This window comes from Lissotriton vulgaris, chromosome 4_1 (genome assembly GCF_964263255.1).
Source record: "Lissotriton vulgaris chromosome 4_1, aLisVul1.2, whole genome shotgun sequence".
Taxonomy (NCBI): domain Eukaryota; kingdom Metazoa; phylum Chordata; class Amphibia; order Caudata; family Salamandridae; genus Lissotriton; species Lissotriton vulgaris.
Window position 1 is genome coordinate 1,518,578,653 of NC_141691.1, and position 25,300 is coordinate 1,518,603,952.

At 43.4% G+C, this 25,300-nt stretch overlaps 1 protein-coding gene across 1 annotated transcript in view; it reads left to right on the plus strand.

The window, feature by feature from the left end:
* The window catches only part of RP1 (RP1 axonemal microtubule associated), a 2,616,437-nt gene that overhangs the window by 424,170 nt on the left and 2,166,967 nt on the right, over positions 1-25,300 (plus strand). Inside the window, exon 5 of the mRNA XM_086965756.1 lies at positions 5,740-5,900. Within this exon, the coding sequence (XP_086821882.1) occupies positions 5,740-5,900 (161 nt within the window). The remainder of the gene's footprint in view (positions 1-5,739; positions 5,901-25,300) is intronic.

Sequence of the window (25,300 nt, forward strand, 5' to 3'; positions counted from 1 at the left end):
TCTAGACTCCACCGAGCTTCACAGGGATAGAGTGTAGACATCTACCACTCCTATTAAGATAGAGCCAGAAGGAAAAAACGTATAACACTTAAAACAAATTACATATCCTCCTAGCACATAAGGATCTCAATCAAAGTAATCAGCCACATGATTGGAAATGTATTATGAGCAGCAGAGATCCTCCAGCAACCTTTTGTAGCACCATAAAAAAGTAAATTAGAGTGTCTCCTGTGTAATCCTTCTGACATAGCAGCAAAATGCATCAGAACCAGAGATTGAGAACACCAAGGATAACCATATGCCAAATGTATTGTAAGAAACAAGGGCAGGTCTCTGAACCAGAGCGTGAAAATGCCCCTCTTAAACGGACCCCTGCCGGCCGACAAACAGGCTGAGCACATCCAGGATGCCCCCAACTCCCTCGCCATCAGCCGACAATGCTGACCGAGGAAGGTACTAGCTGAAAGAGCCAGCGTCCGCACGAGCAACTGCTCACCAACGGAGGTTGGCTTAAGGTAGGTACAAACAAATGTTGCAGTGCACCCTTACCGGACACAGTACACAGGGACCAAAATCGCAGCAAGATAGCTGTCCGAGGACGAAGAATTTCCGACGCGGCTTTTGTGCTCCGACTTCCTTGTATGTCGTCTTCTCGCGACGTCTGATGTGACGCGCGAAGAATCATGGCGATTGTAGTTTTGTTTATTCGAAATGGAATAGAACGAAGTGTTCCAGTTTTGTTTTGGAAGCATGCGTTCACAGGATGCGTTCATGACAGTACATCCCCTCTCTATCAAGAGCGCACCAATGGACCGGGTTTCGATGGATTGGCACGGTGGAAGGAAGCAACTAATCTGGGAGCATGTACTCCCTACGCAGGCTCCCATGAATTCTCTTCAGGGCCATAACCTTTCCCTGCCACAAGATATCACAGTCTACGGTACCCTATTTTCGAGTCCAACACCCCCTTAACCTCGTGTTCCATGTCACCGTCCACCAACAAAGGCGGAAGTAGCTTCTTGACTGAGGCTGAAGAAGGTTTCAGCAAGGATATATGAAAGACTGGATGGATGCGAAAATGTGACAAGAGCTTCAGTTTCATGGTTACTGGATTTATGCATTTCAGGATCATGAAAGGTCCAATGAATCTAGGATTGAACACACTATGCTTCCTGAAGCGTATGTTCTTGGTAGACAACCAGACAGCATGTCCCCACTCCCTCGCCGCCAGCTGACAATGCTGACGAGGAAGGTACTAGCTGAAAGAGCCAGCCTCCGCACGAGCAACTGCTCACTAACGGAGGTTGGCTTAAGGTAGTAATACACTAATGGTGCAGTGCACCCTTACCAGACACAGTACACAGGGACCAAAACCGCAGCAAAATAGCTGCCCGAGGATGAAGAATTTCCGACGCGCCTTCTTGGCTACGACTTCGTAATATGTCAGCTTTTCGCAGCATTGAATGTGACGCGCGAAGAATCATGGGGATTGTAGTTTTATTTAGTCGAAACGGAATAGAACTAAGTGCTTCGTTTTTGTTTTGGAAGCGTGCACTAACAGGATGCGTTCATGACAGGAAAGTGGATATTTGAGCAGTGGAGATGTGGGTGAGGCTAATGTCTTGAAAGGCATATGTGAGGATTATGATATGGAGTTGGAGTGGGCAAAGGATATAATTACAGAGGTGGGGCTAATGGCATACAAACTACAAACCAACAACATTATGGCCTGATTCACAAAGGTAAACGTACATTTTTGTGAAAGTTTATGTTTATTTTGGAATTCACAATACTGTATTTTTTGGTCTCGCAGACCTGAGTTGCAGCGGTCATGCGCTGCTCGCTCTGCGAGGCTTCTTGTAATCGAGCAGAATTCAGAAGGGTCCTTTAAGCCCGTCCCTTCTTTCCATTGACTTGCGTCATTGTTCATGCTAAATGCTGACTTTCTATTATAAACGAGGCTTTTTAATCTCTCCTTGTTACCGCCCTGTCTCCTTTTGGCCATGCCCATCCGGACTGGATCGTTTACTTGCAGCGTTATACTAGCGGTGTTATACTGTCTCCTAAGCACTTTTTTTGCATTTGTGCAGACTTGCTACTTTGCCACCAGCCTAGGGGCTCGCGACGCCAGCCTCGCTGCTTTACATCACAACTCTTGTGATATCAAGGTTACTCAAGCCGAAATAAGGACACTGTGCTGGCTTAGAAAATTAATTATGTTTGTTTCTGCATGGACACCTGAGGTGACAGGTGTCTAAGTCAGTAGCAGCAACATCACACCCCAGGAGCCGCCGAGTGATGTTGTCCCTGCAGTGTCGCCGCACACCGGGCAGCTAGCCGTCGTTGTGTGTCTCTCGCCGCTTCAGCGTGCTGAGCTCGGAGCAAGTGTAGCGCCTGGTCACCATCCTGGGGGAGAGTGTGCCCATTCACGGATGAGGCAACTTCCCCACCTTCACCTTGCGACCCTGCACCGTCATGCAGGTAAGCGATGAAGGGCACAAAAGATCAGGTATACATGGAAAGAGGTAAGATGGTACTTTGCAACTGTCAAGCATTCAATCTAAACTGTGGCGCACATAAATAGTGCTGACTATATGAGCCAGCCTCCTGCCTTGGTTCCCTGCCACCAAATTCTTGAAACGCTGATTTCCGTACAATGCTTTTTTGTAAAACTGTGGATGCAGTGTTTTACGATGCGAAGGTCTGTTTGGTTCTTTAGAAATAACAGACGCCTATTATTAAACGAAACCTTTCAGCATGTTTGGATGTTTTACAAGAAGCTTGTTTCATGGCGGATAAGTGCCATTTGTTACCTGTCTTTTCTTCATTTCCTTGTTAAAGAGAGCTGCGAGCCCGGTTACGAGGGGTGCTTGCGCGATACATTGTTGTGGAGTAGCCGAATGGCTCTCTACAATGCGAACAGACAGGTCTCGCCTCACTTCTTGCAGGTCCTCTGGAGTCACTGTCAGCTTTTGGTTCCAGGTATAAATTTCTCTGTATTTGGTTTTTTTTTTAAATCTTTTCAGCCACACATTGTTTGGAGGTTGTGCACTGTTTGGATACAATATGGCACAAATACAAACAATGAAATTCATCAAGGGAGAGAAAGTCATCATTAAATGCAATCAGAGCAGAAAACTTTCTCAATCAACATATACGATAACCATATGTAGGAGGGGAAAGATTAAGAGACATACTTTTCAGCAAATAATGCAAGAAACAATATTATGACGGAGTGGATAGGTGATGAGACAACAAAAGTTTCAGAGTTAAATATATTTGCAAAATAAATGTTGCATGTACGTGACAGGAACATACAAACCTAATAGGTCTGTGGGAAAACCACCCTCCTGGCCTAAGAAATGAAGAGAGTCCCCCGAAATAGGATCAGGGAACAAAGGAGTCAGGACCCCAAGACAGGTTAAGCTAGGCATCTCTGCAAACTGACAATCAGCGACGCATCCACCCTTCTTCTCTTCCTCCCTGCAAGTCTAAACCACACCCCTAAAGGCACCCCAATTATACCCTAAAATCTACAAGACCATCTCGCATTAATTTCAACTACTCGCGTATTCCAACAGCTGATAGGCTGTTTCAGTAGGTGGTTCTGTCACCCCACAGTGACTTCACTTAAGCATTAGGCATGCCATTGTTTTATTTCCTTTCCCACAGCTCACTCTGGTTTCTTTTTCATTTTATTTTCACAAGATACATTTTAAATAATGTCCATTCAAAATTCAGCATCTGTGCGGAAGAGACATCTAGCCTCATGGTCGATCATGTCTTTTGGCAAACTGACAAACAACGTATCTGTCTTGCTTCTGTCAGTTCTGATGCACTGCTCATCTCACCCTTCCCACTCTGGACAACATAAGTCAAGATGAAGTTCGCATCCAGCACATTATAGCAAATGCAAACAAACATATATTAATTATAATTGGGGAGAGGAGTTGGCCTAACGGCTAGGGCGGTCAACCTCGAATCTGGGGAACTGAGTTTGAGTCTCGGCAAAGACGTTGAATATCTTCTGATTCTGGGCAAATCACTTATAATCTCCCTGTGCCTCACAAAAATGAATGTGTCCTCATGTAATGCAATTATCCTATGTAAAGAGCTCTGATATCCGATTCGTGTCAAGTTTGCGCTATATAAAACTCTGTAAAATAAAAAAATATAAATATATTACAATGTAGTTTTCACTGTGTAGCCCCTCCGTTGCACTGTTACCATTTAATATTACCTAGCATAAGCTTTAAGCCACAAACAGCAGTATTTATTTTTCTGAAGCAGAATGCAACATGCAACTACATGCAACTACGAATTGTTCATGCGGCCTAAACATGCATTATTTCTGGTATCTTTCAAAGCTCACTGAAAATGTGAGTTCTAGTCCTTTCACATTAGTAGATACATGCGCAAAGCTGTTTCCCTTGTGTTTGTGTGTAGGGTGCACGTTAGATTTGAGTACTACGTCCTGTTAGTAGGTGTTATAGGGGTGTTAATCCGAGCGGGTCTCATTTCTGAGAAATCCTGCTCCATCAGGAGTATTGAAAAATTGGAATGGAGGCGGTGCAAGAATTGAAACAGGGAGAGTTGTTGATTTCCCTAAAACAATGTGCTTTCCATGAAACCGGCTTTTTCTCCCATGAAGGGTAAAGGTTAAAAGTTTTTGGAACTTAAAGAACATTTAAATGAAGGACAGAAAGGAGGTACTTGACAACTCCTTAAAAAAATATCTCTGCTGAGTAAGGAAGGTCTCACTTTATGACGCCTTAGCCAGAACATTGTGGGTGAGATTTGGAATATGTGTGTATCTTGACCATAGCGACTTGTTTTCTTTACGAAAAGAACGGCATATTTTATATATGTTTCTGACTTTGATGTTAATACCAACTTACTTAGAAGTCAAGCCTGAAAGTAGACCTAAACGTAGAACAAACTATTGCAACAAAAATAATAGAGGCATACGAATTACTGTCACGCCTTAGGCAAGGCTGTGGAGGAGAATACACAGCATTTGAATATGCACCAAGCCAATTCTTGTTTTTTAATATGTGTAACTAAAACATAGAACTGATATGGAAATGAATTTTTCTCGTACAAAAAAACGTTGTTCACTGTCAAAAATATATTGCTAGGCAGGAAGGATTCCAAGAATATTATTGGTGAACTTTCAACATGCTGCAGTATAACAAAGTAACTGTAAAGGTAAATGTCAGCTAAACTAGCTAGCCATCAGACTTTCGATTGTAATTTTATGTCCTCGAACTGGTAGATATTTGTAATATTTTGAAATTTACTGAAAGGATTGCTTCTGGGGAGGTATAGCATAAAAGTAAAGTGGCATCTCTTTACAGACTAAATTTCAATAAAAAGTAATGGTATGGAACACAATAGTTTTCAGAAAACCTGGCGTTTCACTCTTTAAAGTAGGGCTAGCTTTTTTTAATTTCTTTATGCTGCTGTATGAGTTCCCTTTTTTCTTTTCCTTCTGAGTTTTCTCCTTCTTCAGCACCTTCATGCCCTGTGATAACTGTGCGCGTTATAAATCTATATTATTTCATTTGGAGTCATTAGTGATTTGCAGGAACACATCGTTTTTATATCTAAATATTATTAAGCCAAACAATTTAGAAAACATAAAAAAATCATAAAGTAATATGTGCCGATTACATCTCTTTGATATAGTTCAAACTTTTGTGGCAGATACAGTTGTAATCTTCATTTATGTCTCTGCAGCTGGCCAGTGGAAAGTGTCAATCTTCACCAGTGATATGCTATCTGCTGGAACAACTGCACAAGTTTACATCACCCTTTATGGGCATCACCGGTGTTCCGGACCTACTTTTCTTTATGGTGGTGAAGAACTTTTTCAGAGTGGTCATCAAGATATATTCACAGTAAGTAAATAATACACGTCATGTTGATTTGTAATATTACTCAATATTATGAGTTTATAATAAGCGACCTATCCACTAACTAATCTCTAAATGTTATGTAGAAAATCAATTTAACCTGTCAGTGATGTATAGGTCAAAGGTGCATCAAGAACAGTCACCACAGCCCAGGCATCTGACTTGTCCTCTGTCCAGGAGTATGGTTGTCATTCACCTATCCAAAGTTGGGGTGGTTGGTGATTGCCCTTGCTTTCATCGTGGCCACTGGCTTTTTATCTGCACCACTGGCTCACTCTGATTCTGTAAGGCCCCAACCAAAATTAGGTGTCAATTTTCTGATATATACTAATGCTGTTATAAATTTGGCATGGCTCATGTAACTTACTATGCGCATTTAAAATCAAAATATTGTTTATCTTTTTATAACACTTGCTTATACTTGCTGTACAAATTGAAAGTCGTGTTGATACTAATGTAAAAATATTGCCTATGTGCAAGCTCTAGCTTCAAACATAAAGGAACAATTTAAAAATATATATATATACATATATATAAATCAGAACACACAGGTCTATGACCTTCAACGAGGCAGATTTATCACTTTTGGGATTCAGTTTCCAGAAGTACATCTGGGTAGAACAGCAGTCCAAGATTTCAAGGCATACTCACAGGAGAACCTTTGTGAATTCCATCTGATACATGTGTCTATTTCCTCATGTGTAAAGGAGATTTGGTAATCAGCTGCAAATTCACCTGCTAAGTTATGTTTCTTTGTTTTGTTCATATGGAAAATATTTGACCGCTGAAGAAACCTCTTCTGTTAATTGTTGAGGTTGTTCCTATCCCCTACCAAGCTTGGAAAGAGATTAACTTCGTCAACAGCAAATCTCTGACATTTTGTAGACCAAAAAATCCTTCTAGAGGGCAGGGTGCAAGTAAGTTCCTTAATGCCACGGAGAGTGTACTGGAAACTTTTGCACACAGGTGACAAACGTACCTTCCCCCATGTCGCCTTTAGTGAAGGGGAGGGACTGTGACTAAAAATAACTCTTCTGAGCAAAACCATTAGTTTGAGTTTTAAAATGCACCCTTGAAGATATTTGGGCCAGGACTTTCAGACTTTCTGGTGTATCAAGAAAAGGACTTTCTAAAAGATTGGGGCCAATTCAAGAAGGCATTTCTGAGTAGTTGAAGAGGTTTTACAGGTGTACTACTTCATATACTCATAAATCCCTTTGTGAATCGGCTTCAAATGATCTAACTCTATGTTAGAAAATGTGTAATGAACAGAGAGTCAAGGCAGGTCTAACAGAAGCCAAGATGCTTGTGATCATCTGTTTGTGTAAAAGACCAGCCTTGGAGCTCTGTGGCATGTGGGTCCCAACTGATGTTGAGTAGAATATCATGATAATAATGGATGCCAGTGGTATATGTGTTTGTGTGTGGGTTGTAGGGTTAAGCGTGGTGTGTATCTCTATCATGCTAGGTTGCTGACATAGTGAGTGTTCCATAGTGCCAAAGTAATGTTCTAAAAGGGAAGGGTCACAGTCAGACAGCCAGAGATGCGGTTTCACTGCAAAGCCTGAGTGTGCTACCTGGTCAATATATAGCTATTTAGCGACCAGTGAGTCTAATTTTTTCGCAAAAAAATACATAGGTAGAAACTGTGTTGAAAAAATTGCAAGCTAAAAGTGTACGTGCTACAATATGTAATAAGCAAACAGTAAATCATAAATCATCAAAATTGACACAAGCAAAAGTAGCTCCCATGGTTGGCAGTCAACTGAAAGGTTCCCCATGGATAAGTTATCAAAACTTTAAACAAGTGTCAGTAGGCCAAAACTATGCAATCAGTTATTTCTTCCTGACTTGTGATTGGGCGTCTTTTAATTAAACAGAAATGATCTTTCTGTTAAGACCCTTCTGTTTCCTAGGCAGATGATCATGATGGTTTTAGCACCTAATGTTCTAACTGTTCATGATGAGATGAACAGGCGGAAACTTTGCATCGTTCTGTCGCCTGCTGCAGGTTACCACTTGATATTGCTGTGATTTTTTTTGTAGGTCTCTTCTTCAGTCAGAGTTTGCTGTCTGCTGAGAACTTGTCGTCACTCACCACACAACATACACATACATATAGATTCCGAAAGGGGCTTTTAGAGAGCCCCTTTCAGAAATTGGTTACTGTAGTTCAACTGGATTAAGGTGATATCCACAAAGTTAGGTGTCTGTAAATTGTAACATAAAAGTGGACAAGATGCGTTGTGAGATGTGCAAAAAAATAACAATAAATCATTAACGCTGACACTAGTGATTATAAACTCAATAGTCGACAAGTAAATGTAGCATTTTCAATGGATAAGTTACTAAACTATATACAAATATACACAGGGCATTTGAAGGAACCTGCACTCGTGATTGGCTACTTTTAAAATATCAGGAAAGGCATTTGTGCATAGGACTTTCTGTTTGGTTACTAAACAGTCAAACAAGATGGCTCTGGCACTGTTTTTTGTTTAGTTACTAGACAGCCAAGCAGGGTGGCTCTGGCATCCCAAACACTGACTGTCCATGATGAGATGGACAGGCTGTCAATCTCACATTAGTCTGGGGCCTGCTGCGGATTACCATTAGTTATTGCCACATTTGTTTGCCTACAGACATTTTAGCTGTCTACTGAGAGCTCAAGCTGTCACACACCAAACAACGCACACCACACAACACAATAGAGAACATAAACATACACATACCTATAACTACAGGAAGGGACTTTTGGTCATTCCCATAGAGCCATTGATTCACATCATGATGAGAAAGCCAGTGGTTCTAGGGCAATTGTAGATTTGTGCATCAAGTTTCCTGATGTTTACTTGACGAGTTTTCAGCAACGACCGACAGAGGTTACCACAGACCAGTGGACTAGGTGCATACAGCTAAGGGAATGAGCTCTGTGAAGAATTGAAATTCGCAGAAGACTGCCTATGCATCACTTCCAATTTGGAAATCGAATTTCAGTATTGAGTTTTATTGATCTGCTTCTGATCCTGTTGTTTCAATGGACTGATCATTTAGATAGTGAGTATAGGGATATTTAGAGTTAGTCAGCGTATGGTGTTTTAGCTTGAATTCTAAAACATTCTGAGGATTGTAACTATGAACCCTGGACCTCTTATTTGATGATGTAGTCAAGTTGATTTAAGAGACTGTGGGACATATTTATATCTTGGTGGTATAGATACTCCATCCGCACCTCTGACAGAGTATCTATGCGACCAAGATAATGGTCCACTCACCAAATTTTTATGTATGCGAACCTTAGGTTTAATCACAAGGAGACTACTCCATTTCCAAAATTATTAAATTCCTCCGACAACCCTACAGAGTAATGCCTGTCGGAGGCAGACCTCTAATTCTTCCCACCTATTTTAGATTGGCGAAATTATAGGTCAGGTTTCACTGCCCATCACAACCAGGAAATCCCTGGCTGTAGGAGGTAGTGAAAACTACTGAATGCTCCCCTTCCCATTGGAGGGGACTCCCATGGTGAGGGAAGCATTGTATTTTTTATTTTTTTTAAATCCTGCTTTGGTATTTTTTAAAATTAGGAAAAGTTTGGTGCACGGCTCTGTCATGTTGACGGACCCTTACACCAAAGAGTATTGACAGGAACACTCATGACACTGGTTCCTGTCAATGTTTTAGAAATGACAGTCAGCTTAGCGAACAATTCTAAATTTAGTTGGGGGGCACCTCTGTCGGGGCGACGGTGTATTTACTCCATCTCCTTGTTGGAGAAATGGGCAACAGCCTAGATATAAATTGAATACTTTAATTAGCTTTCTGAACTCTGTTCTAATAATTGCTAGTTCATTAAAAATACAAGGCTTTATTGAATATAAATATTTTTGAGTAGTTGATGTTCTTAATTGTTGACTTCTACACCTCAGACAGAAGAAGAAGCAGATGGCATGTGCCCTTCCCCCTTGGTGTATATTTCTGCTTCCAGCATCCAGTGTTTGTTGTCAATGGATAAGGGACCACGGTCCCATTTATCAGTGAGAATTACACCTGTAGGAAGTCAACTAATAAATTGGTACCTTGGTCTAGCTGGCTTTTGTTTTTCTTCATGAGCAGTGGAAGTCAACTACTGAAAAAAGTATTCCCCCCACATATTGGTGCTAATTAATTTTTGCATTTTGTTAGTTAAAACATGTGAAGGGTCCTTTTTCTCCCCCTGCACACTTAAACACTTTTCTGCCCACTTGTCAGTTGCTACCCAGTGCTCCCACATTGTCATGCTCCTATATATTTTTTTTTATTTTATGTTTCATTTTGACTACCTTGCAGCTTTTAAGATCTACTGGGTTACATTCTGAAATTGTCATCAGCCATGTTGGAAGGGTAAAATAAAATTAAGTTAAAATGGCTGCTGGTATGGGAGGAGCCGCGCCAGCGTCCAAGATGGCTTCTTGAGCATCGGCTCCGCCGGCCACCACATCCGGACTTGCCATCCGGCACACTATCCTGAGCCACGTCCCTACCATCTGGTGGGGGACCCGCTCCTAAGCCACTGGGCCAAATTCCGAATGATTTAGGCGCTCGGATGACTTGAATTTATCATCTGGAACTTTTGGGGCCTATTGGGCGCACCACCGGGACCCTGCGTGTGGCACTGCCCGCTTTGGAGTTCAACAACAACGGCGAGAGAGACCGGAAGGGGGCGGCACAACTCGTTCTCTATAAGTTGCGTCCCACTCGAATGGCTCTCGGACCCCCATCTCATCCCAATTGACTTTCCACATTCACGCCACTACGGAACAACCTGTAGCTGTGACGATTGCCCTTGCAATATAGGGGTTCATTCAGCCGGCGGAGTTGGTAGTCGCATAGAAACTGAAAATGGCGGTGAGGGGGGATCCCGAGAAGCTACCTCCAAAAACGCTGAGGAACTCCAAACCGGTCCAGTCCAATAGACTGGAAAAGTATAGTTTCTCCAAGGGGTCCCCGGTTGCCGAGAAACGCATGCAAGTGAGTGGTCATGAGGAGGCCCCGTCCGGGGCAGAGCCGACATTGGAAGACCTGATGGCGGTGATCACAGGGATTCAGTCGTCCCTTGGTAAGATGGATACCAAGTTGGACACTGTCCAGATCGAGGTGGGCCTAATTCGAGCAGACCTGAATAAAACCTCGGAAAAAGTCAAATCACTTGAGATTAAAACATCGAATCTCACGGACGATGTGTCGGACCTCCAGCGAGAAGTGAGAGAGTTGAAAGAGTCTCAGACCCAATTTGCTCGCAAGCTGGATGAGTACGAAGGACGGGCGAGGCGCAATAACGTACGTATCCTAGGCATACCGGAGAGATCAGAGGGGCAGACCCCGGACCTGTTCGTGGAAGACCTTATCCTGAACCACTTAAAACCCAAGGGTCTCAGCAACTTTATCACCGTTGAGAGGGCCCACAGAGTACCTGGTGGCCGCCCGAAGACAGGGGCGCCCCCTCGCCCGATGATTGTCCACATTTTGAACTTTCGGGACAGAGAAACTATTCTGCAGACGGCGAGTTCCTCTGGACCTCTGGCTTATGAAAATGCTTCTCTCCTCTTTTTCCCTGACTTCATGTAGGCTGTGCAGAAACAAAGGCAGGGTTTCTTGAATATCAAGAGACGGCTGCGTGCCTCGGAACTCAAATACTCCATGTTGTTCCCTGCCCGCCTCCGGATAGAACGCAACGGTAAAGCCTGTTTTTTTGATCACGCAGATGCAGCATCGGCCTGGTTGAACCGAATCCAGGGGCCTGATACGGAAGGCGACACCCCGATGGACAATGAGGAACAATAATCCTGTGTTGGTCGCTGCAGTTGGAAAGGGTGGCAAGGGAGCTGGTTTGCTGGGGGAGATCTTTTAATCCCATCTGACTTTGTTAATATCCTGGGGTGTTTTCATTAGCACTGATGGGGGTTCTTATGCGGGTTGGGTTGGGGTGAGCTGGTGGCCTGTTTGAAGGTCCTCCACCGTTTTCTACGTTTAGATATTGTAGTTAGTTTTGGGGTGACAGGCACACTGCTGGTTGGGGATGTGCATAAGTTGCATGCTCGGGTGCAGCGTGGGGGGTTGGGGGTGGATTGTGGGGACTTTTGTTCATTGATTTGTGTTTTGTTTATGACCTATGCTTGCAAAGGATGTCGCGTAATGCTTTAGGATTTTCCGGGGACGAATATGGCGTCAGCTAGGCGGGGTTTGGGTGTGTCGGTCCTCAGCTGGAATGTGAATGGTCTGGGAGACAAGATCAAACGCGCAATGGCGGGACATTTGATCAGGCGCCAGTTGCCAGATGTGGTCCTACTCCAAGAGATTCATCTCATGGGAAAGAGATGTATGGCGCTACACAGGAGTGGGTATAAATTGGTAGCCCATGCCGGTTTCACCTCAGGCTCCAGAGGGGTGGGGATATTGGTCGAGAATTCCTTCCTGCTCACCATACAGGCTACCTGGTCTGATAACCATGGACGGTATATTGGGGCCTCGGGGCTGTGGGAGGGCAGAAAAATTACATTCCTTTCAGTTTATGTACCACCCACATTGCAGACGGACACCTTCCGTGACCTGAGTAGGATGTTTTTGTCACTACCCATTGGCATCATGGTGATTGGGGGTGATTTTAACGCAGTCATGGATGGCGAATTAGATATATACCCCTCCTGTGTGTTACCTCCCTCTAGTAGGTGGTTGTCGGAGTTTGTTGCTGGTGCGGGTATGGTGGATGGGTGGAGGCTTTGACATCCCGTAGACATGGAATACACACACACATCTGCGGCACACCACTCTTTCTCTAGAATTGACTATCTGCTATTGCCTGCGTCTCAGGCGGCGTTCATCCAGGAAGTGCACCATCTGGCCAGGGGAGTGTCTGATCACTCTCCGATATGGTTGCAGTTGAAAATCGGACCGGACAATGTTGCTAGGGTTGCACCAATTAGTGCTTGGCGGTTGAGAGATCCCGCCACCAAAAAGGAGCTGGTACGTGTCACCGATAACTACTTCAGTGAGAACTCGGGGACAGTCGAATCTGACTGCTCTCTCTGGGAGGCCTACAAAACAGTTGTCAGGGGGGAGGCCTTCTCCCTAATCTCCGGGCAGAAGAAAAAGAGCAGGACGGAAATTGACAGGGTCGAGGCGGAGTTATTGGTGACGGAAAATGAGGTCTCCATCCCCGGAGACCCGGACGGTGAACATCGCCTCAGTCTTCTCCGGGACGAGTTCAAACACCTATCGCGAGAGGGGGCGAGGGAACAGCACGCTAACACACAAAGTAGAGTCTATGAACACGGAGACAAGGCGGGGAAACTGATAGCGTGGTTGGAGAAGGGAGACTGGGGGTCTCGTCTGGTCCTGGAGCTGCAGATCTCGGGCTCGGGGACACGGCGGATCCGCAGCACATAGCGGACGAGTTTGCCAGATATTATGAGGAGGTTTATACCTCAGCGGGGCTGCACACGGTGGAAGAGAATGCGGAGGTCATCCGATATATCCGAATGCCCGCTCTATCGACCGAGGATCGGGAGTTTATGGATTCTGATATAACAAATGACGAGGTCGTGATGGCCATCTGCGGGGTGCGCTTCGGGAAAGCATCGGGGCTGAATGGTATTCCTGTTGAACTCTATAAACTCCATGCCGACCGTATAGCTCCTTTTATGAAGGCCATGTATATTGAGAGTAGGGAAAACGGCATGCTTCCCTATGACCAGCGTACTGCCAACATTGTTGTTATATATAAGGATGGTAAGCATCGTCTGGAGTGCTCTTCTTATCGCCCAATCTCTCTCTTAAGTGCGTAGCCTAAAGTTCTGGCCAAACTACTCTCGAACCGGCTAGTGAAAATTATAACTGAACTGGTACACCCGGATCAGTCTGGTTTTATGCCGCACCGAATACCGCCCTTTTTCTTCGTAGACTCCATGGGGTGGTGGCAGGTTCGGCTCACATCCATGAGCCAGCTTCGCTTCTGTCGTTGGACGCTACTATGGCGTTCGACAGAGTGGAATGGCCATACCTATTTGCGGTGCTGGAGAAATTCCGGTTCGGCCCGGAATTCATACGATGGATCCGTCTCCTGTATTCTGCGCCACTGGCCCTGGTAGTGGTAAACAATCACAAGTCCCGCTATTTTCGGCTTGGACAGGGCACCAGACAAGGATGTCCCCTCTCGCCTCTTTTATTCGCTCTGGCACTGGAGCCGCTAGCGGCCTGGGTACGATGGGATAGATCGATCAACGGGTTACGCTGGACTTCGGAGTGGGAGGACAAAATCTCGCTATACGCGGACGATATCCTGATGTTTCTGACCTCCCCCCGACAGTCCCTTGTTGTCCTCATGGATATCTTGGTGATATATGGTAGATATTCGGGGTTTGCCATTAACTGGAGGAAATCGGTCTTATTTGTGTTGAGCGGCGACCCCCCCAGAGTGCCAGAAACCTTCCTGGTAAGGGTGGAGCAGGTGGGCTTTCGCTATCTGGGTATTTACATCTCCCGGGACCCTAAACAGCATTTCGATGCTAACCTGGTTCCCGCCCTGACCAGACTCCGCCGGGATATCGCAAAATGGAAGGAACTGCCACTCTCCCTACTGGGTCCTGCGGTTCTGTTCAAAATGATGGCGCTACCGCGGTTCTTATACGCTCTACAGAACTTCTTTGATCCCGTGCCTTCCACTTACTTCAGTGAGATAGAATCGCTACAGCGTCAGCTTCTTTGGGCAGGGAGGCCGCGGATTGTGTTATCTAAATTGATGTTACCTTGGTATGATGGTGGGATTGGACTACCCAGCATTAGGAGATACTACTGGGCTTCCCAACTGGCCCCCATTAACCACGCGATCTATGGCTCCCCGGCTGACCCAGGGTTCGTAATGGATCGAGCTCAGTTGCCGGGGGGCAAGTATACATGGGTATTGTATGCCAAGCGAGGTAGGTTCCCACTGATGGGTCCCGTGTCGGCTTCGACATGGGTGTGGCATGATGCCAACCGTGCCCTCCAATGGGAGGGTAGGATAACTATGGCTACCCCGCTATGGAACTCCGAAGCCCTGGGCAGCTTGTGGAAGTCGAAGGGTTTAGATCGTTGGGTCCCAATAGGTATCTCCCAGATTAAAGACATATGGGGCAAGAAGGGTATATTGACCTTTGAGGAATTGCAGGCTAAACACCAATTGAATGAGTGTGAGCGATTCCGATATCTGCAAATCAAACATGCCCTGGCGGCGGCTGTCCCTCGTGATGTGACGCCGCCAGAGGCCTCCCCACTGGAAGATCGACTCCTGGATGGGTATCTCCCCACCAGAACAATCTCTCTGGTTTATAAAAAGTTGGTCAACCACACAGAAGATCCCCTGGTGAGAGTCTGTGAGCAATGGGTGGCAGATGGTTTGGTTTTGGATGATGAGAATTGGGTGGAAGCTGTGTCATCCATTCGAGAAGTGGCGATCTCGATGAGACTTCAGTTGGTGCAACTTAAGATTCTCCATCGGTCCTACACCACGGGCCCGGGTTTGTGCCGAATGGGGCTTGCCTCAAACGCAAACTGTCGACTGGGTTGTGGTATGTTAGGTACCTTCATGCACATTCTGTGGTAATGCCCTGAAACCCAGAAATACTGGACAAGATCCATGAGAAAATGAGTGAGGTGTGGGGTGTACAGGTACCATTGGAGGCGCGCCGTTGTTTGCTGAATGTATGGGAGCCTTCCGATCTTTCGATTCATTGCAGGCTCTGGGTAACACTAGCCTGCATGGTTGCCAAGCGAAACATTGCACAACTTTGGGGGGCCGGTCGAGCACCCCGGATTCGGAAATAGATGGATGACCTTCATTGGTGCATGTTTCGAGAGAGAGCTGTGTACGTGCCAGAGGGAGACCCCGTAAATGGGGGAAGATATGGGATGCTTGGAATGTATACCGAGGAAATATTTGCACACCACCAGAGCCCGAGTCAGTAACTGAGGACACTGAGGCACCTTGAACCCAACTGTGATACTCCTACATGATACTGTACCGCTGGAACGCTGATTAGCCGAAACTGTATTGCAGATGTCCGTTGCATGATAGTCTTGTTTGTTGTAATTGTCTATCATTTTCAATAAAAAACAATTAAAAAAAAATGGCTGCTGGTGCATTGCAACAAATGTATCACAATGCATATGCAGCAACTAACTCAGAACACTGTTATGTAGCTTATGTTTAGCTCCATTCTAGCTTTTCGTTTATAATGTAGCATTCTTTCCTAATGGTGGTTTTCGCATGTTTCCCTAATGGGAAACTGAGCCTTGCACGCAATTATTTCTGATAAACATCATCACCCTGTAGTCTGCACATTTAGTTCCAGGGTTGCACAACAGCGCACAAGATGCCTTGTTTTATTTTAAGCTCGTTGGAGACAATTCTTCTGCCTTAAACTAATTACAGATGTTGTTCTGCACCTTTGGCACAGTGACAATTTATCATTTAAACAGCCCCCATGTTGAAGTCGGTGAGAGGTTCACTTACCACCGGAGCGATAATAGAACACTGCAGTGAGCTGTGACTGAGGTGCAGTTCCGCTGCCTCCAGCCTTCATTTTGAGAAGGAATATATACATGTGTGAAGAAGTAAGCAGGATTACAGGCAAAAGACTGGTGCATTTGTTAATACACTAAGGTTGGCTTCCTGACATACCACACCAAGGTATGGAGTCAGGTAATTTCTGTAGGCCTGACAAATGGGTCTTCCAGACATGCTCTCTTAAGCATAGAGGAATTAGTAATAGATAGAAGTAATATTAGTAAAATTATGAACAATTAACATGGTTGAATTGTTTGTGTTTTTCATCTTTCTAATAATGCGTATAATAATTATGTGTTTCATCTTTCTGATAATCGCAGTTCCTGTTTTATTTACAAAGATTAGGGTTTTTCAATAAATATTTGAAAAAGCATTCTTGCATCTTTTCTATGTGACACCCTGGGCATGCAAAAGTGACTAACAAAAATGTTAGATATGTTTAAAAAAATTCCTTTGGAATTTTAGAGTATGTTTGAGGTTACCGACAACATCTATGACTTTGTAAGGTTAGGAGCTTAGATGTAGTACTGTAAGCTAGCCAAAGAAACCAACATTTACTGATTATATAGGAACTTAGTCCCTGCATTATGAAGTTTGTTATCCTAAATACACAGCCATACTAGATTTATGGGAACCGTATACCAACACCAGCATCAATGAGGTTACCTGGTCACAGTGAAGTGTGAGAAAGCTGAACTGTGGTTCACAAAGGGTGTGCACAACCACAGAAATCCAACTTACGCCACACAGAGCTCTTCAATGAAGCATTTTAGAAATATGCCTCTTGGTACGTTGTACTAGGCAATTTCTTTTAGAACTGCTTCTTCAATCTTTCCGATATTTGTTGCTGAAAGAAAAATCGGGGCCAATTTCGTTTTAAATTAAGGAGTACTGTGCCGAAGAGGACATCTAATTCAGACACCACTAGGAGGGTCGAAACACATGAGTATAATTTGATGAAGAAAGTAGGAAAGTAGGATCTGCTTTTATGGTTACCCCCACGTTTTGCTTGATGTAATGCTGTTTCTGACTAGTATGACTGGGATTCTGCTAATCAGGACCCCAGTCTCTCTGCTTTCTCCCCTAAATTGCTATGGTAAGTGCTTTGTTTTATCCCACATTGGATACTGGGACACCCTTATAAGTCCCTAGTATATGGTACTAAGGTACTCAGGGCATAATTTCCCCAGAGGTCTCCCACAGGCTGAAGTATGTATTATGCCATCCTTTGGGAGACCATTCAAACTGTCACTACAGATCTGCCATTGTAGGCTGGGTAAGCTGGTGCTAACACCACTTACAACAGATATAGGTTCTCTATATCTAGGGTCACTGCACGTAAAATCTTTAAGTCAGCCGTACAGCAGGCCTGTAAAATCCTGCAGGCAGGGTGCTTGGTTCTCAGTGTGAGGTTGCCCCTGCATGTGCAGAACACCCCTACAGCTTTCGGAGTCCATTCTCCCGGGTTGTAAGTGAGACAGCCATTTAACATATAGAGGGGCACCGCGTCATTACTCGATGACCATCTCGAAACTGGCTGCACCAAACCCTATCATGAAGCACTGTAAACGCCCTCCGTTAAGTTCTCTGTGCTTCCGGTACCAGTCTTCTTGACAGCACAACATGGCTGCTGCCAACCAGAGACACGATTTTGCCCTCGTGCTGCTGAGCCAAGCTCGAGCAGAGGAAGGCAGGACCATAGGCACCCTGACACAGGAAGGTGTGACTACCTCCCAGACAGAGTTTAGTGTATTGGGACAGGATGGAAGCGCTTGCCAGCCAGTCTGCGTGCAGGGCACATTTGGTGCCCTCCATGCATAGTCCAGTTCAAACCAGTTCAGGGAGCCATTGGCTCCTGCTCTAGTGCGAAGTCCGACAAAGGACAGGGGAGTATCCTCCCCCTTGTCCAGCCCTCCTCAGGGAGTGACCTCTGGATTGACCCAACCCTTTCCTTAGGGTACTTAAGGGCTTACCTGAGGGTGGGTCCCTAGATTCGTCGTGGGACATGATCAAATTCAGTCACCACTTCTACTTCAACCGTCTGGGCACTCTGGACTTCACTGGACTTCGCTCTGGGCATCAAGGCTGCAACCCGGAAGACTCCTGCTGCTCCTGATCTCTTCACCCTTCTCACCTACTGCAACATCCGTGCCTGTGCTCCTTACAGGAAACCTTCCAAGGCCTATGGGTATCCAAGACACCTGAATGAATCTCCCTTGAAGTGAAGGAGTAACTTCCCGGCATCTGCAGGCACCGCAACTAAGCTTACGGATCTGCTGATCCTCGGCTCCCATGGACTTCGAAAGGCTCAGCATCACAGGTGGTGGGTCTTCACATCCCTCAAGGCCTGCCCTGTCCTCTCACCAGGTTTGCGGCCGCATCTCTTGTTTAGGCTTCCCTGTTTTCAGTTTCTATTTTTGGTAAATTCTGGTGGGCTTTTTTCAGTGTTTTCAAGTGATATCAGTACCTTAAAAAAGCAGTGTTTATCAGTGGTTACACATTTTTGCACCATTAAAAATAACTGAAACAGTGTTTTTCCGGTGTTTATGGAACTTTGTGCTCTTATTATTGTTTGCTTTCTGCACTGATAGTGCATGGTATATAGACATTGTATATAAGGCCTAATTAAATTTTTACAAATCAAACTTATCATAGTACACCATTCAATACTCATACATTGTAAAATCAAAGTTCCCGAATTGCTCCTCAACATTTTTGCTTACCAAGTGCCATGCACTTCAACATGGAACATGTTGCAGTGCTAAAGTCACTAAAATTGTCACCTAGCCTACTCTCAAAGAGATTTTTCACATCTAAACCAATTATGCGGAACACTTGGTAGACAAGGGTGTTTTCAGACTCTAGTTTTTTTATTATGTCCACTACAGCAGTCATGCTTTCCTATGAAAATCTAAGAATGAAGTAGAGTGTCCTTTTTTTTCAAATCACAGTCAATATGCGACCAAAGATCCTCACATTTCTTGCCTTTGATATCATCACTCAGCAAAAGTTCTGTAAATGGTTGCCACATGGATACTATAGCATTCACGGCCTATAGGCCTGAGAACCATCAGCTAGGTGACAAATATGGAATGACTCTTTCTTTGATGCCATACAAAGCACAAAAGTAGAAATATATGTGTTTTAGTGTCTGAGCATAACAAAATAGTGCACCAGAATGGACCAAAAAGTCAATAACATTCTACATTAACTCTGAAGATTGTAAAGATGCTTTCAGCATACCATCTAAGAAGCAGCAAGGATCTCTTACAGGGAAGCACTTCAGCTCAAGAATCGATTTTGACAGGTCATCACACAACTTTTTCATATACGTAGCTGAACCACTGCAAATACGAACAAGATCCCTCCGTTCTTTGTTGAACTTGTAAGAACTTTTTGCAGCAGCATTCCGAGTGACACTATGTTCCATGTTTTCCAAAAGTCTGGTGTCATGTTTTCACCATTACCCCAGATGCTTTGTGCCTGCACTATTTTTACATATACCTGTCACAACACCTTGCATTGAATGTTTAGAGCCTGGGGTGTTTGGCATATCACCTACTATCAAAACTGACTCACTAGAAAAGGGGGCTGATGTATCAAGGGTTTTTACCCATTCTCTGTGGGTAAATGTGATAGTACATATTGGGTAAGATTCTTATGAAACCCACATTTTTCCTATCAGTGAAAGACTCAAACGTAGCCAAAAAATCAAATATGATTTTAATATTACCTAATTCTCTACAGTTTATAAAATAAAATGAACAACACCTAAAACATGCTTCTTACCCCTGTATCTTTAGACCAGAGACCACAAAACTGAAAAAAGTTAGAAGAAACAATATTTTAGCGAAATACCTAAACAACAAAACTTAAGCAGAATAATGTTAGCCCAGTCTTTCTTACTACCACCTTAAATAACAAAATTACATTGTATTGCCCCTTCAGGAAGAAACAGAAATTACTCTTTCACTCTCCTTTTCCTTTCTTTGAATGGCATTTAGTTTGTGTTTATGCAGGGTTTTTTCAGTGTTCATATGTTTACGCTGGTGAGGGCTATTTCCCTTCCGTGGGGTTTTATCAGTTATTATAGGTTTAAACCTAAATCCTACCCTTGTTGTAGCCATAGGAACCGAAACCCTGTGCACCGCATCGATTTGCTGTCGCAAAGGTTTGTTGGCTTCCTTCCATCAAGATCTTCAGGCTCCAAGTAGTCCCAACCTCAAGCATCTCCAATGACCAGAATCTTTGACCACACCACATTGCTTGCACCGTGGGCCTGCTTCATTTGTAGCCACCTGAGGTCCTCTTGCGACTCCAGTGCCTCCGGCCTGTGGTTCCTGTCAAGGGTCTCAGTTTTAAATTATTTGGGCTCCTCTGATTGCTCTGGCCTGCCCTAGACTCCCCTGCTTGTGGTGAGTCTCCTGAACCAAGCTGGTCCCGACTTTGCTCCTTCTTCTACTCCTTTGTTAGTTGCAGTTGGCAAGGCTGGTTTGTGCTCCAGCCAGACACAGACCCCTCAACTCTCGACATCTGATGTGGGACAGCTCGTGTACGGCTCCTTGTCTACAGTTACAAGGTCATCGTCAGCTCTCCTGCAAAACCCGTCATCGATGGGCATACGTCTTCCGTGCCTCCTGGTCACTCTTGACAGGCATATACTCTGTCCCCTCTGTTTGCAGGTTTTTCACATCTTGAATCCACCTTTGGGGTCCACCGGACACATTCACCTTCTCCAGCAGCAGCACCTTTCTTAAGTCGCCCATTGAGTTTGACAATGGTTTCCAAAGCCAATTCCCACCTATGCACCCAGCTTCCCTGGTGCAGGTATGCTGGTTCCTAAAGTATCCATGGAAGGGGTGGCTCTCCAACCTTCTGTTTTTCCAAGGGGTTTCCTCAGGGTCCACTGGGAAGGGTCATCCTTTAAAATTGCAACAGCGACCTACCCATTGGCTTGCATTGACCCCGTAGTCGTGTTCCCACTCTGCACACGGCCTCCGTGGGGCTCCTGGTTACTTACCTTGTGTGGTTCCTTAGGTACCCAGCACTTCTACGCCTCCTGGGTATAGTCTTGACTCGAGTCATGGTTCACATATCCCTCTTTTAGTGTATGGTTTGGTCTCCCCCTGGTGACACTGTGTATTCTGTGCTACTTACATGTTTCTATTGTAAAGTATTGTGTATATCTCAGGCTAGCAGGTATCTGTATGTGTTAGTGAGTGTCTTATAATCAATAAATATTTTTATAAATACACTGTGTGGTTCTTTTTCACTTAATCATTACCCATAAGATTACATTCCAGTCGAACAAGCTGCTTTACACTACTTCTGGACAAAGCATGAAAACTGCTATCCACAGCTACCACTTAGAGAGATTTCTAAGGCTGTCTAAGACCACTAAAATCACCATAAGGGTTGTCTGGATCAGTGCAAGGTATCCACTTACAAAAGTGTACATCATATACGGAGCCAGCCTTTCACAAAGAGCATAATGTAAAGTCACCTTGGAGGGAAACCCACCTGATAAACTCATTAGAGCACAACATTATTGCGAGCTCCAATAGATCTGTTGAAATCATTTCAGACAATATGCAATATAACTTTATCGACCTATGTTTAAGACAAGCTGCAGAAAGGCTGGAAATTAGACAATTTTCAATTGACTATTGGACTTTCAAATGTATGTGAATGTTTTTAATGTATTTGCTTTGGCCAAATGGTTAAGAAAGGGGAGCATGAAAGGGGAGCATGAAAGGGGAGCATGATTGCAACAGAGTATTCCCAAGATCAGCACTTTTATCAGTGCACTGTTTTGTTCATGATAAAGAAAAATTATTAAAGCAATCAATAAATTATTAGCAAAAACCCTAGAATAGTCCACATAATTGTTGTCACTTTAAGTTATTAACTCACTTCATGGTAGTTAAGGTTGGAAGCTTGTACGGTGGATGCCGTGGGAGTACAATGGTGCCTCATTGGAGGGCTGTACTAGTTCTTGTAGGTGTACTGAGGTCCTGGTGGGCCAATGTTTTTATTTTAACCTCTGGGAGTTCCTCTAGATTCCCCCCAGCAAGTGCCTGGCGGGGAGGGTGTCCCTGTCCTGCCATCTAATACCCTTTTTTGAAATAAACTTTTTCAGGATTCAGGGACTGACTCTCTGAGTCATCTAATAGCAGACTTAAACTTTCTACTGAGTAGCAGCAAGCCAATCAGATCCCTTGGTACCACGGGACAGGGATCTATCCCGTGGTACCAAAATGGGCAATGAAAAAAGAAAGATTCCACAGCCAATAGGAAGGCTCATTTTTAAATAATCGGTACCGCAGAACCAATTGTCCAGATATACCTAATAGTTTAACCCCTTCCAGCCCAACTCAAACACCTCTTTAAATGATAATTTCTAAAAAAACAGATAAACTGTTTTGCACAAAATCACAAAAGGCACACTTTCTGAGTAAACATCTAACTTTCTGCTATATTAGGTATACATTTGTTCAGTATGTTTTCTGTATTAGCAAGCAAATATTCATATTGGAATTACCATGGAAAATTAATATTTTGGGGACCCCTCATTTCTTTGCCCCCAGCTGACGGATCGGCATGAAACTTTCCATAAAGGAGCCAGGATGAACAAACTTTGGCTTTTTTTGGGAAGCTTTCATCATTTTCGTCAAACTACACCAAAGTTATTACTGAAACAAAAAAAAACACTTTTCCTATTGAAACTCTGACCTAGCTATAACTACAAAGGACTCACTGCCATTGTGTTCAATATAAACATTTGTTTGTGTGTGTGTGTGTATATATATGTGATCAAAGCTCCCGCAGGAGCTGAAACGCGTTATGCCGATTTGCACAATAAATTAACTTAGCACTTACTCTGTGGTCCGTTGCTGTTCTTTAGAGGTATCCAGTGAGAAGACAGCGAACATTGGATATATATATATATATTATATATATGTATATATATATATATATATAGTATATATATATATATATATATATATATATATATATATATATATATATATATATATATTATAGATATATATATATATATATATATATATATAGATATATATATATCTATATATATATATAGATAGATAGATAGATAGATAGATAGATAGATAGATAGATAGATAGATAGATAGATAGATAGATAGATATATTTATATATAGCAGCTCCAATTTCCTTTAAGATACCCAGTCGGGTTCAAAGAAATAAAGCACTCTCGGGTTACGCAATGTTTCAGCAAAGGAATTTATTATTAGAACAAACGAGTTTCGGGAATAGAATCCCTTCGTCAGTGTTCACATCAGGAAACTCTGCGCGGCACCATTATCTATGTTTGTAAGAATCATTGACACAAACAATGGACTACACCGATCACGCACTTTTACGCGCCATCTTTGAATATGTTACCCTTTAACACTTATCAAACAGTGTATAAAAAGTCACTGTATTGCTTAAGACACCTCCCATCTGCGCATACTTACCTATCTGTAGGTAAGAGCTATTGACAAGGCCGATCAAGCATACCCTGTTGCCCGGCATTTTGCCGAAAAACACAACAGGGACCGCAACCAGCTCCAATATTTTGGCCTTGATACCATTAAAAACAATGCTAGAGGGGGTGACCGCCTGCGACGATTACGCAGACTTGAGTCGCGCTACATTATAGATCTTTCCACTAAGTGGCCAAAAGGGATGAATAGTGGGGAAGAAATGGTCTTTTACTTAGGCAAATAGCAACACTACTGTTTCTGTAACTAATTGTATTCTGCTTTCGCTGAAGTCTTGTGGATCACTGTATATATTATTGTGTATATATTATATGTCTCTGTACAGTCACAGGGGAGGTTTATTAAGATGAATTGACAAACTGCCTCTCCAGCACACATATATCTTTAAAAATGCAGAGAATTAGATTTACTTTATATATGTACATTGTTCGTAATAAGTGGTTCTTTAATAGGTTCAAAGGGCTCTTTGATTCCTATGTTACATGTTAAACCAACAGTAACTAGATTAGAACGCACCACTGGCATATCTTCACGTTTTCTTTGGAACCCCTCACTCTTTGCACTATGTATGATATGTTCACGTTTAATTTCTTAGTGTATATAATTCTGTACAATAGGTTGTATATAGAGTCACCTCTCTTTGTTTTAGGGGACCATTGCCGATCCACGGCTAGATAAAACAGTGTATAAAAAGTCACTTGTATTGCTTAAGACACCTCCCATCTGCGCATACTTACCTATCTGTAGGTATGATTACGTTGAGCACATTCAGTCAGTCAGTCAGTCAGTCAAATTAACTTTATTCGATTTGATAAAATCATACAAAGTACATAAAAACAGTATTATTTACAGTTAAAAAAAGAATTAAACAATTTCATTTATCAGCAAGTTAATTTGGATTAAATAAATGCATTTCAAATATTTAAAAGACCCGTTGTGTACATCAGTTTTCCAAGTTCATGCTCCTTCTGGCTCTGGTTGCTGCCACCAGGAAATTGGCCATGGCAAAAGTAATACAAATGTTGCCCAATGATTGTAAATATAGCATTGCTGGTCTCACCTGGGAGAAGCCAGCTTCTCTTAGGACTGGTAGCAAATATTTTTTCCTTTGGGCGGAGAAGAAATCGCAAAACATAACAAAATGTAAACTATCTTGAACAGAAAAATTGTCACAGGTGCAAGGTGGTGCTAACTCAGGTTTCGTCCATTTGTTAAAATTGCCCAAATAAAAGTGAATGATGTTGAATCTGAATCTTGTTAACAAAAATCTGTGGAA